This window comes from Rattus norvegicus, chromosome 1 (genome assembly GCF_036323735.1).
Source record: "Rattus norvegicus strain BN/NHsdMcwi chromosome 1, GRCr8, whole genome shotgun sequence".
NCBI lineage: Eukaryota > Metazoa > Chordata > Mammalia > Rodentia > Muridae > Rattus > Rattus norvegicus.
In genome coordinates this window covers 249,509,371-249,533,574 of record NC_086019.1, presented here as the reverse complement: position 1 = coordinate 249,533,574, position 24,204 = coordinate 249,509,371, and the positions used below count along the sequence as shown (strand labels likewise).

General features: G+C 42.9%; 1 protein-coding gene across 12 annotated transcripts in view; it reads right to left on the bottom strand.

The window, feature by feature from the left end:
* Positions 1-24,204, bottom strand: part of Cc2d2b (coiled-coil and C2 domain containing 2B) — a 99,524-nt gene extending 75,320 nt beyond the window's left edge. For 5 of the 12 annotated variants that reach the window (XR_005495123.2, XM_039095248.2, XM_039095254.2 and 2 more), the window contains exons 1-8: positions 17,578-19,149; positions 14,531-14,600; positions 13,487-13,551; positions 12,455-12,520; positions 10,692-10,775; positions 3,077-3,275; positions 2,787-2,923; positions 2,556-2,684 (exon numbers count right to left, since the gene is read on the bottom strand). Coding sequence is in view for 10 of the 12 variants with exons in the window: in XM_039095248.2 (XP_038951176.1) it covers positions 2,556-2,684; positions 2,787-2,923; positions 3,077-3,275; positions 10,692-10,775; positions 12,455-12,520; positions 13,487-13,551; positions 14,531-14,600; positions 17,578-17,742 (915 nt within the window). In the remaining 2 variants the exon portion in view is untranslated. Of the gene's footprint in view, positions 1-304; positions 427-2,555; positions 2,685-2,786; positions 2,924-3,076; positions 3,276-10,691; positions 10,776-12,454; positions 12,521-13,486; positions 13,552-14,530; positions 19,151-22,102 lie in introns of those variants that run through there. The other 7 variants (XM_017590370.3, XM_017590372.3, XM_063280394.1 and 4 more) reach the window with 7 other exon arrangements.

The window sequence follows — 24,204 nt, the reverse complement described above, 5'->3', positions numbered from 1 at the left end:
AAAAAAAAAAACTAGAGGCCACCAGCATTGTTCCTAAACTTCCGCATCCTTACTTTTCCCTGAGCTAGGAGAAAAGTCATAAAATCTTGTTTTTTCACTAGCCGTATCTGCTAAGTCCCTGTCCTCTATAACAGTGGCCAACTAAGAGTCCATCTGAGGAATTTATCAGTTAATATACTGGTAAACTGGCCATGACCTGGAAGAGCACCAAGAGGACAACAGTTTCAGCTTAAAACTATTAGGTGATAAACTGTGGAAATGTCAAGTTAGAGAAGCTGGTTTTGTTTAGTAAATGCAGCATTACCTTGACCTTGATCTTATTTGCTTCAGTGGGGAGACATTAGCCTTTTCCTGGTCTTTTCTTACTCAATACTCACTGCCTGTGGTCCTCAGTAGCTAAAGCACAGTATCCGAGCTGATGGAATTTCTAGTAACAAAGGATGTAAGTTTATGCTGTAAGCAGAATCTAAAGAGGAAGTGACTATAGTCTATAGATCTCAAAGGGGAAGTGACTATAGTCTATAGATCTCAAAGGGGGAGTGACTATAGTCTATAGATTTCAAAGGGGACGTGACTATAGTCTATAGATCTCAAGTAGTTCAGCTGTCACAGGAGTCAAGTGTCCTATGAGTTCTCTGTGACCAGACAAGTTCGAATAAATGCAGCATTCAGGAGACTGATTCTTAAATCAACAGTAGGAAAAATTAGAACCATGGAACACAGGAATGCATTATTTTGGGAGGTAATAAGTTAGAACTTCTACTCCCAAGAACTCTCCATCTTGGTATATGATACCAAAATCCATCCACTCAACTCATAAATCAAGGAATTATCCTTTCTCTTATCAACACTGGCTTAGTCACTGTTCTATTGCTGTGAAAAGACATCATGACCAACTCCTAACAAAGAAGGCGTTTAAGTGGGGGCTTGCTTGGTTTCAGAGGTTTAGCCATTATCATTATGAGGGGGAGCATGGTGGCATACAAGGCGTTGGAACAGTAGCTGAAAGCTAAATCCTGATCTGCAAGCTGGAGAGAGACAGAGATGCAGAGAGGGATGGAGAGAGAGACTGGGTCAGAGACAGAGGGTGGGGAGCGGGCGTGGCGTCAGTCCCAAGATGGTGCCCGGGACTGCAGCTAAATCTCATGACTAGCACCTGACTTCCTCACACACCTGAAACTAGCCACATCCATTGTGAGAGCTGCGCAGGCGCACCATGACGCAAGATCAGGTCAGGCCATGTGACGTGGACCTATGAACTGAGATTACGCAGTCTGGACTGAGGAGGCAGGGTTGAGGGTGGGTAGAAGGGAGTGTGCTGGGGGCTTAGAGAGGAGAGAGGGAAGAAAAGAAAAGAAAGATTGCTGCTTGCATGCAGAAAGAAAGGTTCCTGAATAAACTGCTTTGAGAAGAACGTCGTGGTGTCGCTCCTTTCTGCGGGGTGGAGACAGAGATGACCACAGAGAGATGAAGAGACAGACATAGAGAAAGGAGGATGGTGAGGGAGAGAGGCAGAAAGATTGGGCCTGGCCAGCTTGGGCTTTTGAAACCTCAAAGCCCACCCCAAGTGACATACTTCCTCCAAGAAGGTCACACCTCCTAATCCTTCTCAAGTAGTTCCACTCCCTGATGACTAAGCATTCAAATATATGAGCCCATGGGGGCCACTTTTATTCAAACCACCACAGAGACTATTTGGCATTATATAGCAAAACTGAATAATACAAACTTAGAACTAGCATTTCTATTCTGTGATATTTACCAAGCAAGGAAAAAGGAGATTATACACACACACACACACACACACACACACACACACACACACACACACGTATAATCAGAACATATGTGCAGACATTTCTTAGCAGTGTTGCTATAATGTTATAATGCTATATAACAACTTGATACACCTGATATCCATCAATAGAAAAATAGATAGTAAAAGGTGGTTTTCCTGCAATTGATTTTTTAAAGGTATGTATGTACCACTACACACAGTAACATCTGACAATGTACTCTTTTTTTGAAGATATATTTATTTTATATATGTGCGTACACTGTTGCTGACTTCAGACACACCAGAAGAGGGCATCAGATCTCATTACAGATGGTTGTGAGCCACCATGTGGTTGCTGGGATTTGAACTCAGGACCTCTGGAGAGCAGTCAGTGCTCTTAACTGCTGAGCAATCTCTCCAGCTACAACTGAAAAATAAGTCAACTATTGCTGCATACAATTAGAGTAATTTTTTATGATTCCATTTATGCAAAGTGGATAAACTAACAGGGAAAGAGTAATCCACAGAGCTTGAATACCATTCATTTGGCGCTTTTTTTATATACAAAGTGAGACTCATGCAAATTTTATATTATGGTTTTCACATCACATTTTATTTGAACATTTCCCATCATTAAATAGATCTTAAGGATTACTTAACATTTTATCCGAGGTTAACTATTCTAGGACAGTATCCTTAGAAGGCAAAATGAAACCATAAAAACGTAAGTTATAACTGATGATACAAGAGATATTACAAGCAGCTCTCTGTCGCTTACCTTTCTGTGTATAGTCTTTAGTGCTGGATTCAATGATTCCTTGCACATGCAGAGCCTAAAATTCCACGACTGTCTAAGAGGCGAAGGTAATGACATTATTTCTCCACTTTCTTCAAACCAACATTTTCCCTATCAGAGATAGTACAAAAATATAGTAACCGAGTCTTCCACTAAAAAAAGAGTGTCATATGCCCTCTGCTACTGACTTAACTCATCAGCTGGTATACTTGCCTCCTGCAGGCTGAGCAAGCGATTTTCCATTTTGTTGCAGATCTTTTTGCAAGTCTCTGGCTTTTTCTGAGTGTAGAGTCCTTCATCTTCTAAAATGCGAGGCAGCACACCTTTGGGCAGTTTCTGCTGGCTGGCCACTAATGACAAAACTCAGACAATCACTTTAAAGATCACGGTGGGAGAACGGATACATAGAAGATCAACACCCTTTACTGCCCTGACAGGCACACAAGTTGGTGTCCTATAACACGGCACATCCATGACGTGTATATTTCAGGGGAGCGTGTTACCTGGAGAACTACTCGGCACAAAGATAGTTGCCTCCTGTTTTTTTATCAGTTCTTGATCATCTTCATATTTCGCAGCTTTCACTTCAAATAAATCTGTTAAGATTACTTCCTCCATAAAATCCTCATCTTGGCCCTCAGTAGCAATTTGGAAACCACCACCAGATGCACAGTGCTTGAAGTAACTCTCACTTACTGTTTTCTGTTGAATATCAAAAATAAAAATCGGTCTACTTGCTTTCCCCCCATGACCAGTATGCAGGTAAAAGGCATACAAGAAGCCTACAGAACTCCAAATAGATTGGACCAGAAAAGAAATTCCTCCTATCACATAATAGTCAAAACACCAAATGCACTAACAAAGAAAGAATATTAAAGCAGTAAGGGGAAAAGGTCATGTAACATATAAGAGCAAACCTATCAGAATTACACCAGATTTCTTACCAGAGACTGTGAAAGCCGGAAGGTCCTAGGCAGGTGTCATATAGACCCTGGGAGAGCACAAATGCCAGCCCAGGCTACTATACCCAGCAAAACTTTCAATAACATAAATGGAGAAACTAAGACATTCCATGACAAAAACAAATTTACACAATATCTTTCTACAGATCCATCCCTACAAAGGATAATAGATGGAAAACTCCAATAGAGTTTTCAAATAGAGGAAAAGGACATCGTACAAAAATCAAGAAAGGAATCTTTTTTTAACACGTCCCAAAGAAGATAGCCACACAAACATAATTCCACCTCTAACAACAAAAGTAACAGGAAGCAACAGCCACTTTTCCTTAATATCTTTTAACATCAATGGACACAATTCCACAATAAAAAGACATAGACTAACAGACTGGACACGTAAAAAGGACCCAGGATTTTACTGCATGCAGGAAACACACCTCAGTATCAAAGACAGATACTATCTCAGAGTAAAAGGCTGGAAAACAATTTTCCAAGCAAATGGTCCCAAGAAACAAGCTGGAGTAGTCATTCTAATATCGAATAAAATTTACTTTCAACCAAAAGTTATAAAAAAGACACTTCATAGTCATCAAAGGAAAAATACACCAAGATGGACTCTCAATTCTGAATATCTATGCTCCAAATGCAAGGGCACCCACATTCATAAAAGAAACCTTAATAAAGCTCAAAGCACACATTGCACCTCACACAATAATAGTAGGAGACTTCAACACCCCACTCTCAGCAATGCACAGATCATGGAAACAGAAACTAAACAGAGACATGGTGAAACTAAAAGAAGTTATGAACCAAATGAATTTAACAGATATATATATAGATATAGATAGATAGATATAGATAGATATAGATATATACATTTCATCCTAAAACAAAAGAACATACCTTCATCTCACCACCTCATGGAACCTTCTCCAAAATTGACCATATAATTGGTCACAAAACAGGCCTCAACAGATACAAGCAGATAGATGTAACTTATGTATCCTATCAGCTCACTGTGGACTAAGGCTGGTCTTCAATAACAACAATAAAGACAGAAAGCCCACATATACATGGACATTGAACAATGACCTACTCAACGATAGCTTGATCAAGGAAGAAATAAAGAAAGAAATTAAAGACGTTTTAGAATTTAATGAAAATAAAGGCACAACATACCCAAAATTATGGGACACAAAAAACAGTGCTAAGAGGAAAACTCATAACTCTGAGTGCCTCCAAAAGAAATTAGAGATAGCATGCAATAACAGCTTGACAGCACACCTAAAAACTCTAGAACAAAAAGAAGCAAATATACCCAAGAGGAGTAGACAGCAGGAAATAATCAAACTCAGGGCAGAAATCAACCAATAGAAACAAAAAGAATTATACAAAGGATCAGCGAAACCAGGAGCTGGTTCTTTGACAAAATCAATAAGATAGATAAACCCTTAGCCAGACTAACCAGAGGGCCAAGAGGCAGTATCCAAATTAACAAAATCAGAAATGAAAAGGAAGACGTAACAACATAAACTGAGGGAATGCAAAAAAAAAAAAAAAAACCATCAGATTCTACTACAAAAGCCTATCTCAACAAAACTGGAAAATCTGGATGAAATGGACAATTTTCTAGACAGATACCAGCTACCAAAGTTAAAGCAGGATCAAATAAACCATCTAAACAGTCCCATAACTCCTAAAGAAATAGAAGCAGTCATTAAAAGTCTCTAACCAAAAAAAAAAAAAAAAAAAAAAAAAGCCCAAGACCAGATGGATTTAGTGCAGAATTCTCTCAGACCTTCTTAGAAAATCCCATACCAATACTGTCCAAACTATTCCACAACATAGAAACAGAAGGAGCACTACCCAATTCCTTCTATGAAGCCACGATTACACTTATACCTAAACCACACAAAGACCCAACAAAGAAAGAGAACGTCAGACCAGTTCCCCCTGTGAATATCGATGCCAAAATACTCAATAATTAATTCTCCCAAACCTAATCCAAGAGCACACTAAAACGATCATCCATCAAGTAGGCTTCATCGCTGGGATGCAAGGATGGCTCAATATACGGAAATCCATCATCATAATCCACTGTATAAACAAACTCAAAGAAAAAACACATGATCATCTCATGAGATACTGAGAAAGCATTTGACAAAATTCAACACCCCTTCATGGTAAAAGTCTTGGAAAGCTCAGGAAATCAAGGCCCATACCTAAACATAGTAAAAGCCAACCAGTAGCCAACCTCAAACTAAATGGAGAGAAACTTGAAGCAATCCCACTAAAATCAGGGACTGAAGAAGGCTGCCCACTCTTTCCCTACCTATTCAATATAGCACTTGCAAGTCCTAGCCAGCACAATTATGTAGAGCAGTAGGCTGTGAAAGGTATCCTGGTTCCTGGTCAAGATAAGGTCGGAAACCCCAGTGACCCTAAGGGATGGTAGGCATTTTCCTAAATTCCCAAGAGGCCAGGCCCCTCTCACATAGCTACAGCCCCTTGGAGAGAGGCTTGTGGCCATCAGTCACATAGAAGCAGGACCACGCCCTCCCACATGTAGATGAGGTATTCCCAAGCTCTCAGGCCGAGCCAATAGAAGTACCTGCTGTCAGACCCTGACTCACTCCAAAACTGTATATAAGAATCCTATTCAGAAGGATTAAAGATATGTGAAAACTACTCCATCTTCTAAGAGCTTCTTTCATAAGAGCTGTAACACTGTGCTTGGGGAAGAGACCTGTTCTCAGGAAATCGCCCGCCTGAAACTCCTCAACACCCCTTGCTGGCTAGCCAGCCTCCTGCTGATTCAGCCCAGCCAGCTTCTTGGAGCAAGTAAAGTGGCAGCAGCAGAGAAGGAGGTGGAGCAGCTGAGGCAGCTGAGGCAGCTGAGGCAGCTGAGGCAGCTGAGGCAGCTGAGGCAGCTGAAGCAGCTGAGGTAGCTGAGGTGATTAGGCCTCCCTGCTCCTGTCCTCTCCCCTTTGCCTGAACCCTCTCTCTGTGGAAAGCCTCCAGAATGAAAGCCAACACAATTAGACAACAAAAAGAAGTCAAAGGGATACAAATTGGAAAGGAAGATGTCAAAATATCACTATTTGCGGACGATATGATAGTATACTTAAATGATCCCCAAAATTCCTCCAGAGAACTCCTACAGCTGATAAACAACTTCAGCAAAGTGGCTGGATATAAAATTACCTCAAAGAAATCAGTTGTGTTCCTCTAGTCAAAGGATAAACAGGCTGAGAAAGAAATTAGGGAAATGACACCCTTCACAATAGTCACAAATAATATAAAATACCTTGGTGTGACTCTAACCAAGAAAGTGAAAGAGCTGTATGATAAGAACTTCAAGTCTCTGAGGAAAGAAATCAAAGAAAATCTCAGAAGATGGAAAGATCCCCCATGCTCATGGATTGGCAGGATTAATATAGTAAAAATGGCCATCTTGCCAAAAGCAAGCTACAGAGCCAATGCAATTCCCATCAAAATTCCAACTCAGTTCTTCATAGAGTTAGAAATAGCAATTTGCAAATTCATTGGGAATAACAAAAACCCAGGATATCAAAAAGTATTCTCAACAATAAAAGAACTTCTGGTGGGATCACCATCCCTGACCTCAAGCTTTATTACAGAGCAATAGTGATTAAAAAAAAAACTGTACGGTATTGGTACAGAGAAAGGCAGATAGATCAGTGGAATAGAATTGAAGACCCAGAAATGAACCCACACACCTATGGTCACTTGATTTTGACAAAAGAGCTAAAATCATCCAGTGCAAAAAAGATAGCATTTTCAACAAATGGTGCTCTTTCAACTGGAGGTCAGCATGTAGAAGAATGCAGATCGATCCATGCTTATCACCCTGTACAAAGCTGATCCAAGTGGATCAAGGATCTCTACACAAAATCAGATATACTGAAACTAATAGCAGAGAAGGGATTGGGGGGAGAGACCCTTGAACACATGGGCACAGGAGAAAATTTCCTGAATAGAACACCAATGGCTTATGCTCTAAGATCAAGAATCGACAAATGGGATCTCATAAAACTACAAAGCTTCTGTAAGGCAAAGGACACTGTCATTAAGACAAAACGGCAACCAACAGATTGGGAAAAGATCTTCACCAATCCTACATCTGGTAGAGGGCTAATATCCAATATTGACAAAGAACTCAAGAAATTAGACTCCAGAGAATCAAATAACCTTATTAAAAAATGGAGTACAGAGCTAAACAAAGAATTCTCAACTGAGGAACACCGAATGGCCGAGAAGCACCTAAAGAAATGTTCAACATCCTTAGTCATCGGGGAAATGCAAATCAAAACAACCCTGAGATTCCACCTCACACCAGTCACAACGGCTAAGATTAAAAAAAACTCAGGTGACAGCAGATGCTGGTAAGAATGCGGAGAAAGAGGAACACTCCTCCATTGTTGGTGGGATTGCAACCAACCACTGTGGAAATCCGTCTGGCTGTTCCTTAGAAAATTGAACATAGTATTACCCAAGGACCCAGCCATATCACTCCTGGGCATATACCCAAAAGATCCTCCAACATATAACAAGGACACATGCCCCACTATGTTCATAGCAGCCTTGTTTATAATAGCCAGAAGCTGGAAACAACCCAGATGTCCCTCAACAGAGGAATAGATACAGAGAATGTGGTACATCTACACAATGGAGTATTATGCAGCTATTAAAAACAATGACGTCATGAAATTCTTAGACAAATGGATGGAACTAGAAAATATTATCATGAGTGAGATAACCCAATCACAAAAGAACACAGACCACATGAAATTCAAGAAGGAAGACCAAAATGTGGATGTATCAGCCCTTCTTAGAAGGAGGAACAAAATATTCACAGGAAGAAATACAGGGACAATGAATGGAGCAGAGACTGAAGGAAAGGCCATCCAGAGACTGCCTCACCTGGAGATCCATTTCATATACAGCCACCACATCCAGACACTATTGCAAATGCCAAGAAGTGCATGCTGACAGGAGCCTGACAAATACACGGGTGGATGCTCACAGCCAACCATTGAACTGAGAATGGAGTCCCCAATGGAGGAAGTAGAGAAAGGACTGAAGGAGCTGAAGTGGTTTGCAACCCCATAAGAAGAACAACTGTGTCAACCAACCAGATCCCGCCCCAGAGCTCCTAGGGACTAAACTACCATCCCAAGTGTACACAGGGATGGCCTTATGGCTCCATCAACATATGTAGCAGAGAATGGCCTTGCCTGGCATCAACGGGAAGAGAGGCCCTTGTTCCTGTCAAGGCTGGATGCCCCAGTATAGGGGAATGTCAGGGCAGGGAGGTGGGTAGGAGTGGGTGGGTGGGTGGGAGAGCACCGTCATAGAAGCAGGGGGAAGGGGGATGAGATAACATGTTTCTGAAAGAAATAAAAAGAAAAAAAACCTACGGCCAAGTGGTTACAGTGAAATTCTGAAATATAGGCTTATTTATAAGACTTGTTTTAAAATCTGACTATCAGTATGAAAACATATATAATTGTTAATAAGTGGCTCTCTCTCATGAGTATGGATCTGCTCACAAAGCCCGAATAAATTAGATTTGCTCCAGATGACTGTGTAATTTAAAATCTTCACGTACTGAACAGAGTGTCCTCCAAATACATCACTCAATTTAAAAAAAACTCTCAACTCTAAAACTGTGTACTTAGGGTAAGTCATAAAATAAAATTGCAGGATCATTTTTATTTTCATTTGGTTTTTAAGAGAGGCTTGGCATGTTGCTCTAGCCAGTGAAGAAAGAATTCGCTTTGTAGCCTACACTGACCTGAGATAAAAGATTTCCCAGATTCCCCTGCTTCAGTCTCCTATCGACTGCCATGAGCTGCACACCCAACACAAGCAATGTGTGCTCACACAACTGGATCACAGAGTTCTTGTGACTTCAGACTCTTACCTGCTCTTTGACCAATCCCAACAACATTTTTACAAGTATTCCAGAGTTGGGGGTTCAAGAATCATTTATACATGATGACATTTTTCTTTTTTTTCTTTCTTATTTATTTATTTATTTATTTATTTATTTATTTATACACACCAGGTTTCTTGGTGCAGTCCTGGCTGTCCTGGAATTCACTCTGTAGGCCAGTCTGGCCCAACTCATGATGACATTTTTTATCAAACAATCTTTGTTGTTTTCCTCTCAACCTTCTTCCTCTTTCCCCTCCTCCCTCATGTCCTTCATGCATTAACTGAAGCACGGTTGGGCATCACCTGGGTTTGTGTCAAGTCCTGCCGTCCTTCCCTCCTTCCTATTCCTTTTATGAAATCACAGAAACAGTTTACAGGCAGATATCTTCGTGGTGTCTCTTTGGGATTCAAACAAGGTATAACGGTAACAGACATAGATAAGATTTGGGGGAATCTCCACATAGGGGAGCTCCTTAAGTATTCCGATCACCAACTATGAAGCATGAAGGGTCCTTTGCCCGAGCCAGTGCACCCATGAAATATTCCAGGGCTCTCAGTCCTGATGGCTGAGGAAAGCAGGGACCCCAGTTTGTCCCTTGATGCTTGACCTATAGGCTAGGCTGGGTCTCCAGGGTCCTGCCTCTCCGGAGTACCACTATTACACATGCACACCACCACACCTGGTTCTTTTACCTGGGTTCTGGAATCAAACTCAGGTCTCTCACGTGTGCATGGCAAGCACTTTCTCCAGGGAGCTAGCTCCCCAGGCCTCACCCATCGACTAACACACTCTATTCTGATGATCTAGTAGACCATTGAGCATCTAGGAGGCCCTCTGTCAGTGTTAGTATTATAACGGGCAGCTCAACTCCAAGAGAGGAGAAAAGTTTAGCAATGAGATTTTCATCTTCCATGAAAGTCAGACATGAGGGTGCACGCCGCCATCTTAACATCCTAACATCAGGAGGCCAAATAGGAGAGTCCAGAGTTGCAGGTCAACACTGAGTTACAGGGAAAGACCCTGTCTCAACACACACACACACACACACACACACACACACACACACATACATAAGGGCACATACATATACACATGGTACATGGATCCCTTTCCTGTCCAACCCTCATCCTTTAATCCATGTCTTTAATAAATAGCTTGGGAGAGAGCAAAGCTATAAAATGGAGACACAATTCTAACCTGCCTCGAAGACCGGCTCGCTGCTGAATCTTCTTCCCCACTCAGGATGAAAAATGAAAGACCTTCGTCCAGCAAGACTTCAGTCTGTGGGTTGAACAGCAGCAGGCCAGTAGTTAATGTGATGGATTCACACTGTCTGCATCAGGGGAAGGAACACTTTTCCACAGTGTGGCAGATGGCAGCTTAGTGGCAAGCAGGAAACAGCATGGTGGTTGTTTTACCAGCTCCTTTACACTCAGCTTTGATTCATAGCTCACCTTTCACCCTTTATCTTTTACTGTGTGTGTGTGTGTGTGTGTGTGTGTGTGTGTGTGTGTGTGTGTGTGTGTGTGTGTGTTTTGGTAACTCTGGTGAGAACCAAAATAGAACACAGCCAAAATCTCCTTCTCTGCTCTCTCAAACATGCAATTAGAGGATTATTTCTCGTTTTAATCAAAATGCTGTCCCCCATCAGTGTTCTCCGTGTTCAAGGGTTCTTGTGGACACGAGCTCACCCCCCACACACACCTTGTCATCCTGGTCCCACAATATCTGGTGACATATTCTTCACTACAGACTCATTCATAAATAAGTCCTTGTTTCTGTCTTCTATGCTGCAAATTCAATTTTTTTTAAATAAAAAGAACATAGCACTTCTTTCACATGCGGATATAACTGCCTTAAGAGAAATTTAGAGGGGACTCAATTCCAGGAAAAAGAGGAAGTCACACTAGGAATCAAACAATTTCAAAACATACAAAATGTGAAGATGTACCTCCTATTTTGTTTCTCTCTGGAGTCTAGCTGGCATTGCACCTACACACTGCCCACTGTCTTTGCTCATCCCCTGCTTCCCGGAATACACAAGCGTGTATTTAGTACGGGAATTCTTATTTTATATAGCTAATTTGTTTTTATATTTGTGCATTGGTGTGTGCCCACGTGAGTTCGTGTGCACCACATGCGTGAAGGACCCCTGTGCTTTAATATCTGCAACGCTAACAAGTCCGCATACTTATGGCAGAATTACCAGCTCCCCGCAGGATCTGCCCATCTCTAATCCTAAAGCCCGCTACTAACTGGACACGAAACTACTTCTTCTGTATTCTTTTACCGGAAATGATATGCACAGTTTGCGTGTCTGTCTTGTAAAGAAGAAAAAGCAGTCCGCAATCTAATTCGTTTCTTTCTTTCGTCTTTGTCGAGCAAGGGAGAGGAGTGGCGCTTTGTGCCATGGGCTCACAGGTGAGAAACTTGTGGAAGGTGGTGAGAGACCCGTCCATCAGCCTGAGTAACTGAGCGGATAAACTGGAGGAGTAGAGCCCCTAACTGCCGGCTAGCTCCTGACACAGGACTTTGTGGTCACTGTCCCACCTTGCTGAGTCGGATATTCCCTCTGCCTTACTTCTTCAGGGATGCCATGATTGATTTCCCATCATGCTTCCCTGGTGGACCCCTAACCAGCTGCCAGCAGGAGAGGCCCAATTCGTGGGTTGCTATCTGATCCCAGAAACCCTGCAAACGTTTAGCGCACTTGAGTTTATCCTACTATAATTTACCAGGATGAGTAATGCCGGGTAGCGATAGGGGTGGAACGGGGCACGAGGGCTTCTTTTATGGGAGGATGCAGATGGCCTAAAACTGGATCATGGTGTCAACCACACCATCCCACAGTTTAACCAAAAGCCACTGAGTGGTAAGCTAAAGAGGGGATGAATTTTTGTTGTGTAAGTTATACCTCCACAAAGATGCTTTTAAAGAGGATTTTAAAGAAAGTTACTCACCTTGGACCAGCGACAAGTCCTTGTGTCAGCGAGCAGCTCGGCTGAGGACTTTTCCCCTTGACTGATCTGAAACATGAAGTTTTACAGAAAATCGGCATACATGAACATGTAGTCTTCTCTCCAAAAACGAGTGAAAATAAAAATTTATGTTTTTTAATGGTGTGCACACACACACAACCACACACACACATACACAAACATTTTTACCTGAGATGTCCTATATAATATTACTATAACCAGACTGACTTTTCTCAGGTTAGGTTCACTTGAGGGGTATGTGTGATGTTGGTGGCTAGTCTTATGTCAACTTGACCCAAGCCAGAGTCCTTGGAGAGGAGGGAGCCTCAGTTGAGAAATTGCTTCCATAAGATCTGGCTGTAGACAAACCTGTAGGGAATTTTCTTAATTGATGGGGGAGGTCCTAGCCCATTGTGAGCGGTGAACCCCTCTGCGCTGGTGATCCTGGGTGCTGTAAGAGAGCAGGCTGAGCAGGCCATGGAAGCAAGCCAGTGAGCCGCACTCCTCCATGGCCTCTGCCTCAGCTCCTGCCTCCAGGTGCCTGCCCAGCTTGTGTTCCTGTCCTGACTTCTTTCACTGATGACCAGTGATAGAGAAACGTAAGCCCAATAAAGCCCTCGCTTCCCAACTTGCTTTTCCGTCATGACATTTCATTGAAGCAATTGAAACTCTAACTACAATAGGGTGTTTTTTTTTGTTTTTTTGTTTTTTTTTTTGGTTCTTTTTTTCGGAGCTGGGGACCGAACCCAGGGCCTTGCGCTTCCTAGGTAAGCGCTCTACCACTGAGCTAAATCCCCAGCCCCTACAATAGGGTGTTAAGATGTAAAAGAAAAAGGAAATAGAAGGAAAGAAGAAAAGAAAAACAAAGCAGGCTAGAAGGTGAAGCTTTTTAAAAATTGAGGTATATCAAGACAACCTCAGCTCTTTCTTAACATAAAAGAAAGAGTTTTTGTGATTCACGTTCCACTTAAAACAGTCACTCTGAGAACAGGAGAAAGCAACTGGCAGCATTACCTTAGCATGTTTTAGTTTTTCTCTTACTTTGCCTCTCAGTGTCTCTGTTATGTTTCGATTTTCTTCTGCAGGATTTAAAGCAAGACGTCAGCGTTACACACGGGTCAGGTCATTTTACTATAATCAATCAGCAGTGACAGTGAAAGCCCTGTGTATCTTAGCTGCAACTATGCCTGGCCATCACGATGAGCGGGGAGAAAAGACCACAGTCCCAGGAACTCTTAGGAGCCTGTACCCATTCCCCCTTCTCATCAGGAACGTGCAGATTTATCTACGGTAAGCTGGGTTTCTTTTGCAACCTTTTCTCTGTCCTTTCTCAGCTTCCCTTGCTGCTTCAGCCCTTGCTGTATCAGCCAGAGTCTGTCTTGTAGCCAAGCAAAGCAAAGCATAAAACAAGCTAGACAAACGACCTCTGATGCTGTTGTCTTGTTAGAAAGAAATTCCTTGAGAACATGTGTATTCCATATAGAATGCCCTGGGACATGAACTAATATCAAAGCCACGTTGTGGTGTTGTTGTCATTAAAATGGAAGAACGGAACCGGAAAAGAAGTGTGTAAGCTCCAAGCTATTGCTACTTTCTGCTACCCATAGGATGGGTGGAGAACGGCAGTGGTTGTATGGTTCTGAATACAAATTTTAAGAAGGAAGATTAATTGGTCCTGTTCTCTTGAGTTGGCCTTTTCCTCCTGCTCCTGCTGAGTGCTTGTAAGTTGCTCCGGTTGGAGTAAGGACTAAGACTAGAGCTAAGTCACAAGAGGTCTTCTGAAGCAGGTTCTGCGTCTGCACACACCTAAGGTCTAAGCCAGGCACCAGGGAATCCTCCATGTGTACGGTTAATGGACAGAGTGGAACATCACGAGTTCAATTTCTTGGAGAAAATGAACATCGTGAGTCCAGTTTGTACGTATTTTCCTTGGGCCCATCTTATATCGTGTAGGAAGCCTAGTTTATGTTTACGTTCTAGAATGCTGGAGTGCTGGGATGGAGGTGATCTTTACATCCTTAAAAACTAAAACCCAAGGATATGAGAGTTGTGGAGAACCTGCAGGAGAACCTTTTGACAGTCGCCTGTCCATTATTTCTTCTGTGCTGCTGGTTGCTGCTTCTGACATCTGTGGGGGGGGGGGGAAGAAGGGAAGGTTAGGCTGCAGTTGGCGGTTACAGAACAGCTTGTCTATGTCAGTCAGTCTCAACATCATCTTCTATAAAACATCCACTAATACTCTTTTGTCTGGCTGCTCAAACTGGAATTATTATACTAATTCATATGAATTCTTTTTTAGCATATTCATCTTTTAAAGATTTATTTATTTATTATATGTAAGGACATTGTAGCTGTCTTCAGACACACTAGAAGAGGGCATCAGATTCTATTACAGATGGCTGTGAGCCACCATGTGGTTGCGGGGATTTGAACTCAGGACCTCTGGAAGAGCAGTCAGTGCTCTTAACCACTAAGCCATCTTTCCAGCTCCTATATGAATTCTTTATATATGATTGATTTTTAAATTAAGTCATTGCCACATGAAATCTCAAAAAAAGAAAAACAAAACAAAACAAAACCCTTTAAATGACAAAATCCGACGGAGACTTAGCTCTTTGTGTTTGTGTACTACATGCCTCCTGAATCTTCTAGAAAAGTCTGGTGAAATTAAACATTCATAAAAGTACTTTAAAAGCCTAACACCCTACATGTGTCATCGCTTGAGGGATTTCTCTGCAACACCTGACAAAGCAGACACCTTCCTTCCTGAAAGCTATCTGTACGTTGCCTCCGATTCCTAACTGTCCCCTCCCCTCCCCATCCCTTCAGTGGCCACCCTGTTCCCCATCACAGAAAGGCACGTGTACCCAAGGCTTTGGTGAGTACATGTGTGCCTGACATGGCCTCCCAAATATGTGTGCCTAACTCGGACTTCTCTCTCAAATATCAAAAACCATTCCAGCTCCCCCTGTTGGGGGGGTGGGGGGGCTGAGTACCATTATCACTTTCTAGTATGTGAAGATGAACATTTGAGGTCTTTCGAAGCTTATAAAGTAACTGTTCTCACTCTCTAGTGGTTTGGAGTTTGTTTCAAACTTTAAATTTAAGATACATAATAGCAAAGGTTCTTGAAAAAAATTGTACCTGCTGACCAAAATAGCCTGAAGCTGGAATGGGAAGAATAAAAAGACACATATTAGTTTCACAATTGCATTAAAAAATGTGGATTCAGGGGCTGCTGAGATACTCAGTGGGTGAAGGTGCTTGTTACCAATGCTGGCTACCTGAATTCTATCCCTGGGACCCACGCGGTAAAACAAAAGGTCCAACTCCTACAAGTCTCCCTCCAACCTCCATAGGTATGCTATGGCATGCATATGTACGTGTGAATACATACACATACATGCATGCATACATGCATACATATATACATACATGTATTAAAATGGACTCTCATTGAAAATCAAAGCAGGACATCAACATGATCCTGATTCTTCAAAGATTAATATAACAAGAATCTAGTCAACAGACTTTACGGAAGAATTTCAAAGTCTGCCAGTGACTCTCGTATCACAATTAAAACTCCTGAATAAGGTCACCATGAGGGGATATGCCCCTGTCTCGATAATCACGAACCTCTTCAATGGTTAGTCTTGCTTGTCAACTTAAATGAGTCCAAGATGAACTAAGAAACAGACATACCCATTGGGTGGATCATCGAGGGTGTTTCCCAGAAAGATTAGCTGAGGGGAAGGCCCCTTCTCAAATGCGAATGACATCTTCCAGCGGTGGCCTAGATCTAATGTAAGGTGAGCCAAAGTCACAGTTTTTGCTTCTCTTCTTGAAGTGAGTGCATCTGCCCTGCTGCTATCACCGGTGCTACAACCTACCCTTGGCTGACATCAGAACCAAGTTTCCTCAGTCTCCCCTGGACGCAGGACCCAGCTATACACCCACACAGCTGGAGCTGCCCAGTTTTTGAAAGAGGTGTCAAAACATTCATTGTAAAAAAAAAAAAAAAGACATCTTTAACAAGAAGCTGGAAAAACCATATGTTCATATACAGAATGATCCTCCTCTCTTCCCTTGTTCAAAAGTCAACTCCAAGTAGATCAAAGACCTTAGTGTAACTTTTAAACTGCTCGACAAAGTGTTGGGCTTTTCTAGAAAACATGGACAAACATTTCAAGATAGAAGCATAGGCAAAGACTTTCTGAAAAGGACCCCAACAGAAGAGAAAATGGTCACCAGAATAGAGTAATGGGATTGTGGGGCATCAAAAGGCTGCAAAGAAAACAACTGGCAGAGGAAGGACAGCCTGGAGTCGGTAAAGAACTGAAAAGTTGCACACCGCACCCCCATCATCCTGCCAGTGGAGGCTTGGCGCTCACAACAGCTTTCAAAACAACAACTGTGGCTTGCAGAAAAGCACTTGAAACTTCCAGCCCCCAGGGAAATGAAAGTTAAAAGTGGTGCAAGATGCTATCATGAGAGAGTGAACAGCAACAAAATCAGGCTTTGGGTATGTGGAGGGAACCCTTAGGCACTGGTGGGGAGTGAAAACTGGGGCAGGCACTAGTGAAAGCAGTAAGCAGACTCTTCAAGGAAACCTGGAGACACAACGATAATATGCTCCAGCTACCCTATTCCTGGATAGACCCAACTCAAGTCAGCATATCCAAGGCATTTGCAACTGGACATGGTGGTGCACACCTATAATCCCTCACTCAGGAGGCAGGGGCAGGCAGATCTCCATGAATTCAAGGCTAGTCTGGTCTACATACTAAGTTCCAGAACGGACAGGATGATGAAGAAAAACCCTGTCTCAAAAAAGACAACACAAAGACCAAAGACATCTCACACATTGTGTTTACTCCTGTGAAAAAATGGCCTCCAGCCCACTAACTCATAAGATGAATCCCCACTTACCAATGCTATCATATCCAAGTTGTTTACTTCCAAACTGATTAAAAATCAGAATGTATAACAGAAAGCATAAAAGTAACGGGATACAAATGAAGTTTTCAGGAAATCATACATCTTGGTAAAATGCTATAAAAGCTTGTATTTTTTAAAAAGCCCTCAAGTTTTCATTAATACTTTACCTTTCTAAAAATCTCTTCTCTTCTCTTTGAAAGTTTTTTCATGATGACTCTTTTGTTGTCACTATCTAAAGAAGAATGAGAAACTGTGTTATTAAAACAAGACTGCTGTGACAGGATTAAGAGGCATAGTAGGGGCTGGAGAGATGGTTCAACAGTCAAGAACATGGGCTGCTCTTCCAGAGGACCCAGGTTTGATTTCCCAGCACCCACATGGCAGCTCACAACCTTCTCTTAACTCCAGTCCCCAGGCATCTAGTGCCTCCTCCCGGTCTCTCTGGGCAGTGCATGCACATGGTCCACAGACATACCTGTAGGCAAAATACACATACACATTAAAAAAACAAAAGAATAGAATTCGAAAAAGATACCAAAAGCAAAATGAAAAATAGTGTCACTTTGCTCTTGCCCTACCTAAGACATCTGACTATACGTTATAAAAAATACAAAATAAATAATTAGTATCTTCAATATTTAATACGTATATGTTCTCAGCTTTTAGTCTTTAATAGAAATTTTGGTAATTGATGTAGCAATTTCCTCTGAGCTAAAACCTTCCATCTTGGACAGAAGCTTCTTAGAGCACAGCATGTTTTAAAGGACAGTGAAAGCATGGAAGGTCATTAAGACTCTGAAAGTAAGCAATTATAAAGGTCCAGGAAGTTCCTGAAACTGACCAGTAGCACTAGGCCCCTCCTTTCCGAGCTTATATAAGTGTAAGGACTGCAGACAGGCACTCTCCAACTTGTCTGGCAAGTTGCACAGTATACTACAGCTTTAATGAGATGCCACCCATTCTGGTGGGCTTTTGGTGATGCAGCGTGGAGGCAAACATATATGAAACACTCAGGGAAGAGGGCTGGACAAGATGTAAAGATACTGAATAGGTTGGAATAGAAAAGAGTCAAGAGCAAGTTAGCTAGATTTTTTTTTCTTAATTCGTAGATGGGACATTTCAATGATTGACATAAGGACACTTAAGATTCTCACTGATGACGTGTCAAGATAAAACACAACAGGAATAAGTTGACAAAAAAAGTCAGTGTTGCGGTAAATAATAAGGCTAGATGCACCAACCCACACTATTGCCAGCATTGGCAGGCCACATGGCATCTGCGGGGTAGTTTCATCTCAGTCAGCAAAACAACTCCACCTGACTCGCTAAGTTCCCAATTTCTATCCCACACTGCCACCAGCTACTCTCTGGGCCCTCATAGCAGCGTGACTAGCCTCATCAGCGATAATCTGTCTCTGGCCCCAGCAGGAGCTGCCCTCTTGGGACTCTCTGCTGTGAACTCTGTTCACAGTCCCAGCATCTGCCCCCTGTGGTTATAGTCACAACTCCCAGTAACCCATTAAAATTGAAACTCTATAAACTTGTAATTTAGCAATCAAATTTATATCAGTAAATTCAAACTCCACAAAATGTCCATACAATAAACTCAGAACCAATTGATAATGATATAAACTGCCCACCTAAATAAAAATTTTCCTGTAAAAATCTATCCCTTATGAAATATTCATAGCTACTGTGGCCACTTAAAGCTACACAGATCTGTATCTTCTCTCCTCTCCTCTCCTCTCCTCCCCTCCCCTCCCCTCTTCTCCCCTCCCCTCCCCTCCCCTCCTCTCTCTCTCTCTCTCTCTCTCTCTCTCTCTCTCTCTCTCTCTCTCTCTGCTCCCACCTTACTTTTTCACTGCGCAATCACAGGCCTTGCCTTATCCTGTGCCTGCTCTCACCTGCATATGGATGTCAATCCACAAGTCAGTTTCTAATTTCCCAATACTTCTCAATCTTCAACACCTTCTAAGATGAACGCAAGCCCAACATGATGGTTCACACCCATAATTCTAACATCAAGCAGCCTGAAGCAGGAAAACCCTAACTGTTCTTTATGAGGAGACCCTGTCTCAAAATGCCAAAAACACACAATAAAATGAACTTCCAATAAATACGTGGTTTCTGGTTCCTCTGCAGATTTTGTTCATAAACTACAGAAAACATCCTCTACATAATAAAACTTCAATGATTTATTAAATAAAACAAAGCAAGCCAACCCTTTCTTTCAGAATATTGTCATTAATTTTTTGCAATGAAAGCTTCTTCTAAAGGCTAAGGAAACCGGGGGTTAACAACTCCTGTACCAGATGCCCTACAAGTCCAATGTCAAAACACAAAAATTAAAGCCAGAGTTCTTGATACACAGCAAGGAGATGGCAAATTTATTAGTAAAAGATTTTACTCTGCCTGCCTAAGTGGCAGGCAAACCCCTGTATGCTGGGAAGGGAGAGACTAATAGTGGCTAATAGTGATTCCAGACATATGCTTCTCCCTTGGTTCTTTAGTTTGTTTTTTTCATGACAGAGTTTCTCAGTTTAGCCCGGGCCATCCTGGAACTCACTCTGTACACCAGGCTGTCCTGGAACTCAGAGAGATATGCCTGCTCTGCCTTTGGAGTTCTGGGGACTAAAAGTGTGTGCCACCATGGCTCTGCTTCTCTGTGGGTTCTTACTGGACCACTTTTAAGATGTACTAATGTCCCTTCTTTCCTGCTCAGAACAAACTTCAGTCCAATGTGGTTGCTGGCTTCATCTTTGACTGAGTGGATCCACTGTCACACAGCTTGACTAGTTATGCTTCTTTTTTAAAATTTAATTTATTTTTTAATTATTCACTTTACATCCTGATCACTGCCTCCCTCCCCCAATTCTTCCCCCAACCCTCCTACCCTTCTCCTCTGAGTGGATAGGGGTCCCCTGGGTATCCCTCCACTTTGGCACTTCAAGTCTCTGTGAGGCTAGGAGCTTCCTCTCCCACTGAGGCCAGACAAGGCAGCCCAGCTAGAAGAACACATCCCACGTACAGGCAATGGAAATCTGCAACTGACCGGGGTGAGGAGGTCGGGGGAGGCATCGCCAGGACAGACAGAGGCCTGGGATAAGGGAGGCACCCAAGAATCAAAGGGGAGGACCTTAGCTATGACTCACAACTTTGCAAATATGGAACTTGATGAGGCCACTTCCTGTAGCCAGGCAGGAGCCCCAGTGGAGCCATAGAAACCACCAATCCACCCACAAAACTTTCAACCCAAAATTTATCCCATCTATAAGAAATGCAGGCAAAGGGGGTGAAACAGACTGAGGGAATGACAAACCAAGAGCCGGCCCAACCCATCCCATGGGCAAGCACCAATCCTGACACTGTCAGTGACACTCTGTTATGCTGCAGATAGGTGTGTTTCTTACATCATTCAGAATTTCTTTTATTTGAGTTAGAATGCTGTGCCAAAAAAAAGAGTCCAATAAGAATTAAAACACTGGGCAGAATTTTGTCCAAATAAAAATCCACTAAACACATAGCATTGTCTGCCCTTCAGGAGTAGGTTACAGAAAAAGCAGAATTGGACAAAAAGCTTCCCACCAGCCATATTCTTTAAAAAGCATCATGACCCATGGATATTCCACTACCTGACATATTGAAAAATATTCACATCTTTTACTTAACTGTGATTTCCCCCCCTAAATCAAGAAGTGGGGATCTTGGCTCAGGCTCAGCCTCAGCCCAGGAGGATCCAAGGAATACATGGCCTGAAAGGAAACCTTCTGAACTGTACATTGGTATCTTTGGGAAACATCAAAACCAAGTTCCCTGGCTCTCTAGACCGAATGGTAAATCCTGGGCAGCAAAGATTTCACTTCGGTCACTTTGCCCCGTCAAACAACTGCTGCAGGGTTTGAGGAAAGTGTGGTGAATAAAAACCGAAATACGGAAACAGGTGACACAAACTGTCACATGGACTGAAGGTTTGTATCCAACACACCCAAGACGATATAATTATGCTACCTGGAAACTGATCTCAAGGATTATTAGAGTGTACTGATTTACGGGGCAAACATGGACACCAGGTCCAGTAAGCTGGCGGGAGTCCTGTGCTGTTTACAGTCTAGGTCAAAGAACCATCTCTGGGTCTAGACTAGCTTCAATTGGAGAAACCCAGAGGTTCTTCACAGTGGGAAAGCCCTCAGGCCACACTTGCCACACATGGGCAAGACTACTTTATTTTCCCGGGTCATCCCTTTGCTTTGAGTTTTGTAACTTTTCTTAATGGACTGCACACTGTGTTTCAAGCCCAATTCACATTCTGCAGTCTTCTAGTGACGTTCTCCTAGCTCTTGTACCCGCCTTCTGTTGGTACTTACCTTGAAGCTTATATTTCTGCTGATTCTGAGGTGGTGTCCTAATGCTTACCCTAGCAAAGAGTTCAACTCCAGCCCCCACAACCTCCTCCACTCAGGAGATAGTTTTCTGACCCGAACTTAATCCAAATCCCTCCCTGACTTCGAAGCTCTGAGGTGTACACATTTTCAGCCTACTCCTAACCCGGATGGCTGGCTAAGGGTCTACCTGCTCTCTTGCCGCTTCACCCGTTGCCTTGTTATCCCAGCCCCAGGATTTGGCACAGAGGAAGGCTCCATCCCTAGTGTATTCTGGTATTGTCATGGGAACTTTGAGGGACAGGACATTCACCTGACAGATACTGCTTTTCAACGTGCCTAGGAAGTGAAGACAGATCCCGAGCAGCTACTAACGCCTGCAGCCCAGGAGCATGCGCGATGCGAGCGTTCTGCCCTCTGCCCTTCCACTCTCCAGCCACCAGGTTTTGATCCAGCCTCCGTGCACGTGATCGATCGCCTGAGCTGCTCCCTCAAGCCTCCGGACCCCGACCCCCTCGCCCAGTGTGGTCAGCCTCTCGTGCCCCTCCCCTCAGGGTGGGGGTTGGTGGCGGCTTGCGAACCGCACCTGCCACCAAGAAAAGACAGGAGAGCTGGGGCGCAGGGTGTGGGAGCTTTTCATTTCAAGGGACCGGTGTCTGGCCCCATGCAATAGCTGTCAGTGCAAGCGATTTATTTTTTATTTTCGGAGCTTGCAATTCATGTCACAAATTTAATGTCTTTTAAGTCTTGGGCTGGGTGCTGGAGAGAGAGAGTGGTTAAGAGCACCTACAGCTCTTGCAAAGGCCCAAGTTCCCAGCACCCAGTTCGGTGGCCCACAACTGCCTCTAACTCTGGCTCCAAGGTGTCTGATGCCCTCTTCTGGCCTGGGTAACACTTGCACACACACACACACACACGCACGCACGCACGCACGCACGCACACACACACACACACGCACGCACACACACACACACATCCTCCCACCCCCATGCAAACATAATTAAACATAAAATAAATCTAAGAGAAAGAAAAAGAAGACGTTCTGGGCTGAGGAGATGGCTGAGCACATAGAACACTTAGTGTGATGTCCGTGAAGTTAGGAGCCCCAGAACCCATGTAAAGCCAGGCAAGTGTGGAGGCGGCAGCAGGGACCCCCGGGACAAGCTCAGGGGTTCAGAAGAGAGCAAAGTCTCAGTAAATAAAGAGTAGTGTGATGGAAGAAGACATCTGGTGTCCAGCTGTGGTCTCCACTACACCGTGAGTGTACCGCTCATGGCAGTAGGGGAACACGCACACCAAACAGCGGGATGTCCCGCCCGCACGCCTCTTTGCTCCTTTTTAAATTATAACCTAAACAAAGCTTAATAAAGTTGGGAGTAGGACTCAGCACAGTGGTGTGTGTTTCTTCATTCCAATATGATGTTTTTATGAACTGCTTACTGTGTCCACCCCATTGAACGGTTGGCCCGGAATTCTGAAGACACTTAGGAGGTCTTTAACCCGCATTACACTTGAGAAAAGGGAGGTACAGAAATAAGGCAGCTGCAAAGGTAACTCTCCAGGTTAGGTAGGGACCCTGGGGCACAAGGAAATGAACTCAGAAGTTCCACTTGCCTCATTCTGGAAAAAACAAACAACAACAACAACAACAAACTACTCACTTTTAACTATGTCTAAGCTTCAAAATTATTGGGACAAATTCTCGTTCCAAATAAAATCCTTGCTGTCTAGGGCTCATCTGGTATAGCATTTAAGAGCAATGACAGTAGACTCTTGTCCTTTTGGTTGTGAGCCTAGTCTTTAAGGGTCAAGCAAGCCATCTCTATAGTCCAACTGCAGAGTCATAAAGCAAAATCAAGAATGTTTTCCTTACATACTGATGTCACTGATTAAATGGGAAATGTCTGCATGTTGTAAGTATCACAGAACACAATGAACTTTAAGAACACTTGACTTCCAGGATTATCAACCAGTGCTATGCATTTTTTAAAAAGTACACATGGTGTGTGTGTGTGTGTGTGTGTGCATGTGTGTGCATGTGTGCATGTATGTGTGTATCTGTAGATGCATGTGTGCATGTGTGTGCGTGTGTGCATGTGTGTGCGTATGTGCAGTGCATGTGTGTGTGCCTGTATATGTGTGTGTGCACGTGCGCATGCATGTACTTCAGTATATTATTGTTATCATTATTATTATTATTATTATACCTAAGTTGTTAGGTATATGGGTCCAAATACCCAAGACAAGGTAATGTAGGATTCAAGATCTCCTGCCAGAGAGTTTATAGAACAGACATGGAGAAATCCTAAATATTTTCAAGGTTAAAGAGCATTGTCTATAAGAGAGGAGGAAGTAGGAGAAAATATTGACCTTCAGTCAATATTTCAAACTAGTGGTCTAACCTCACAGGCAGA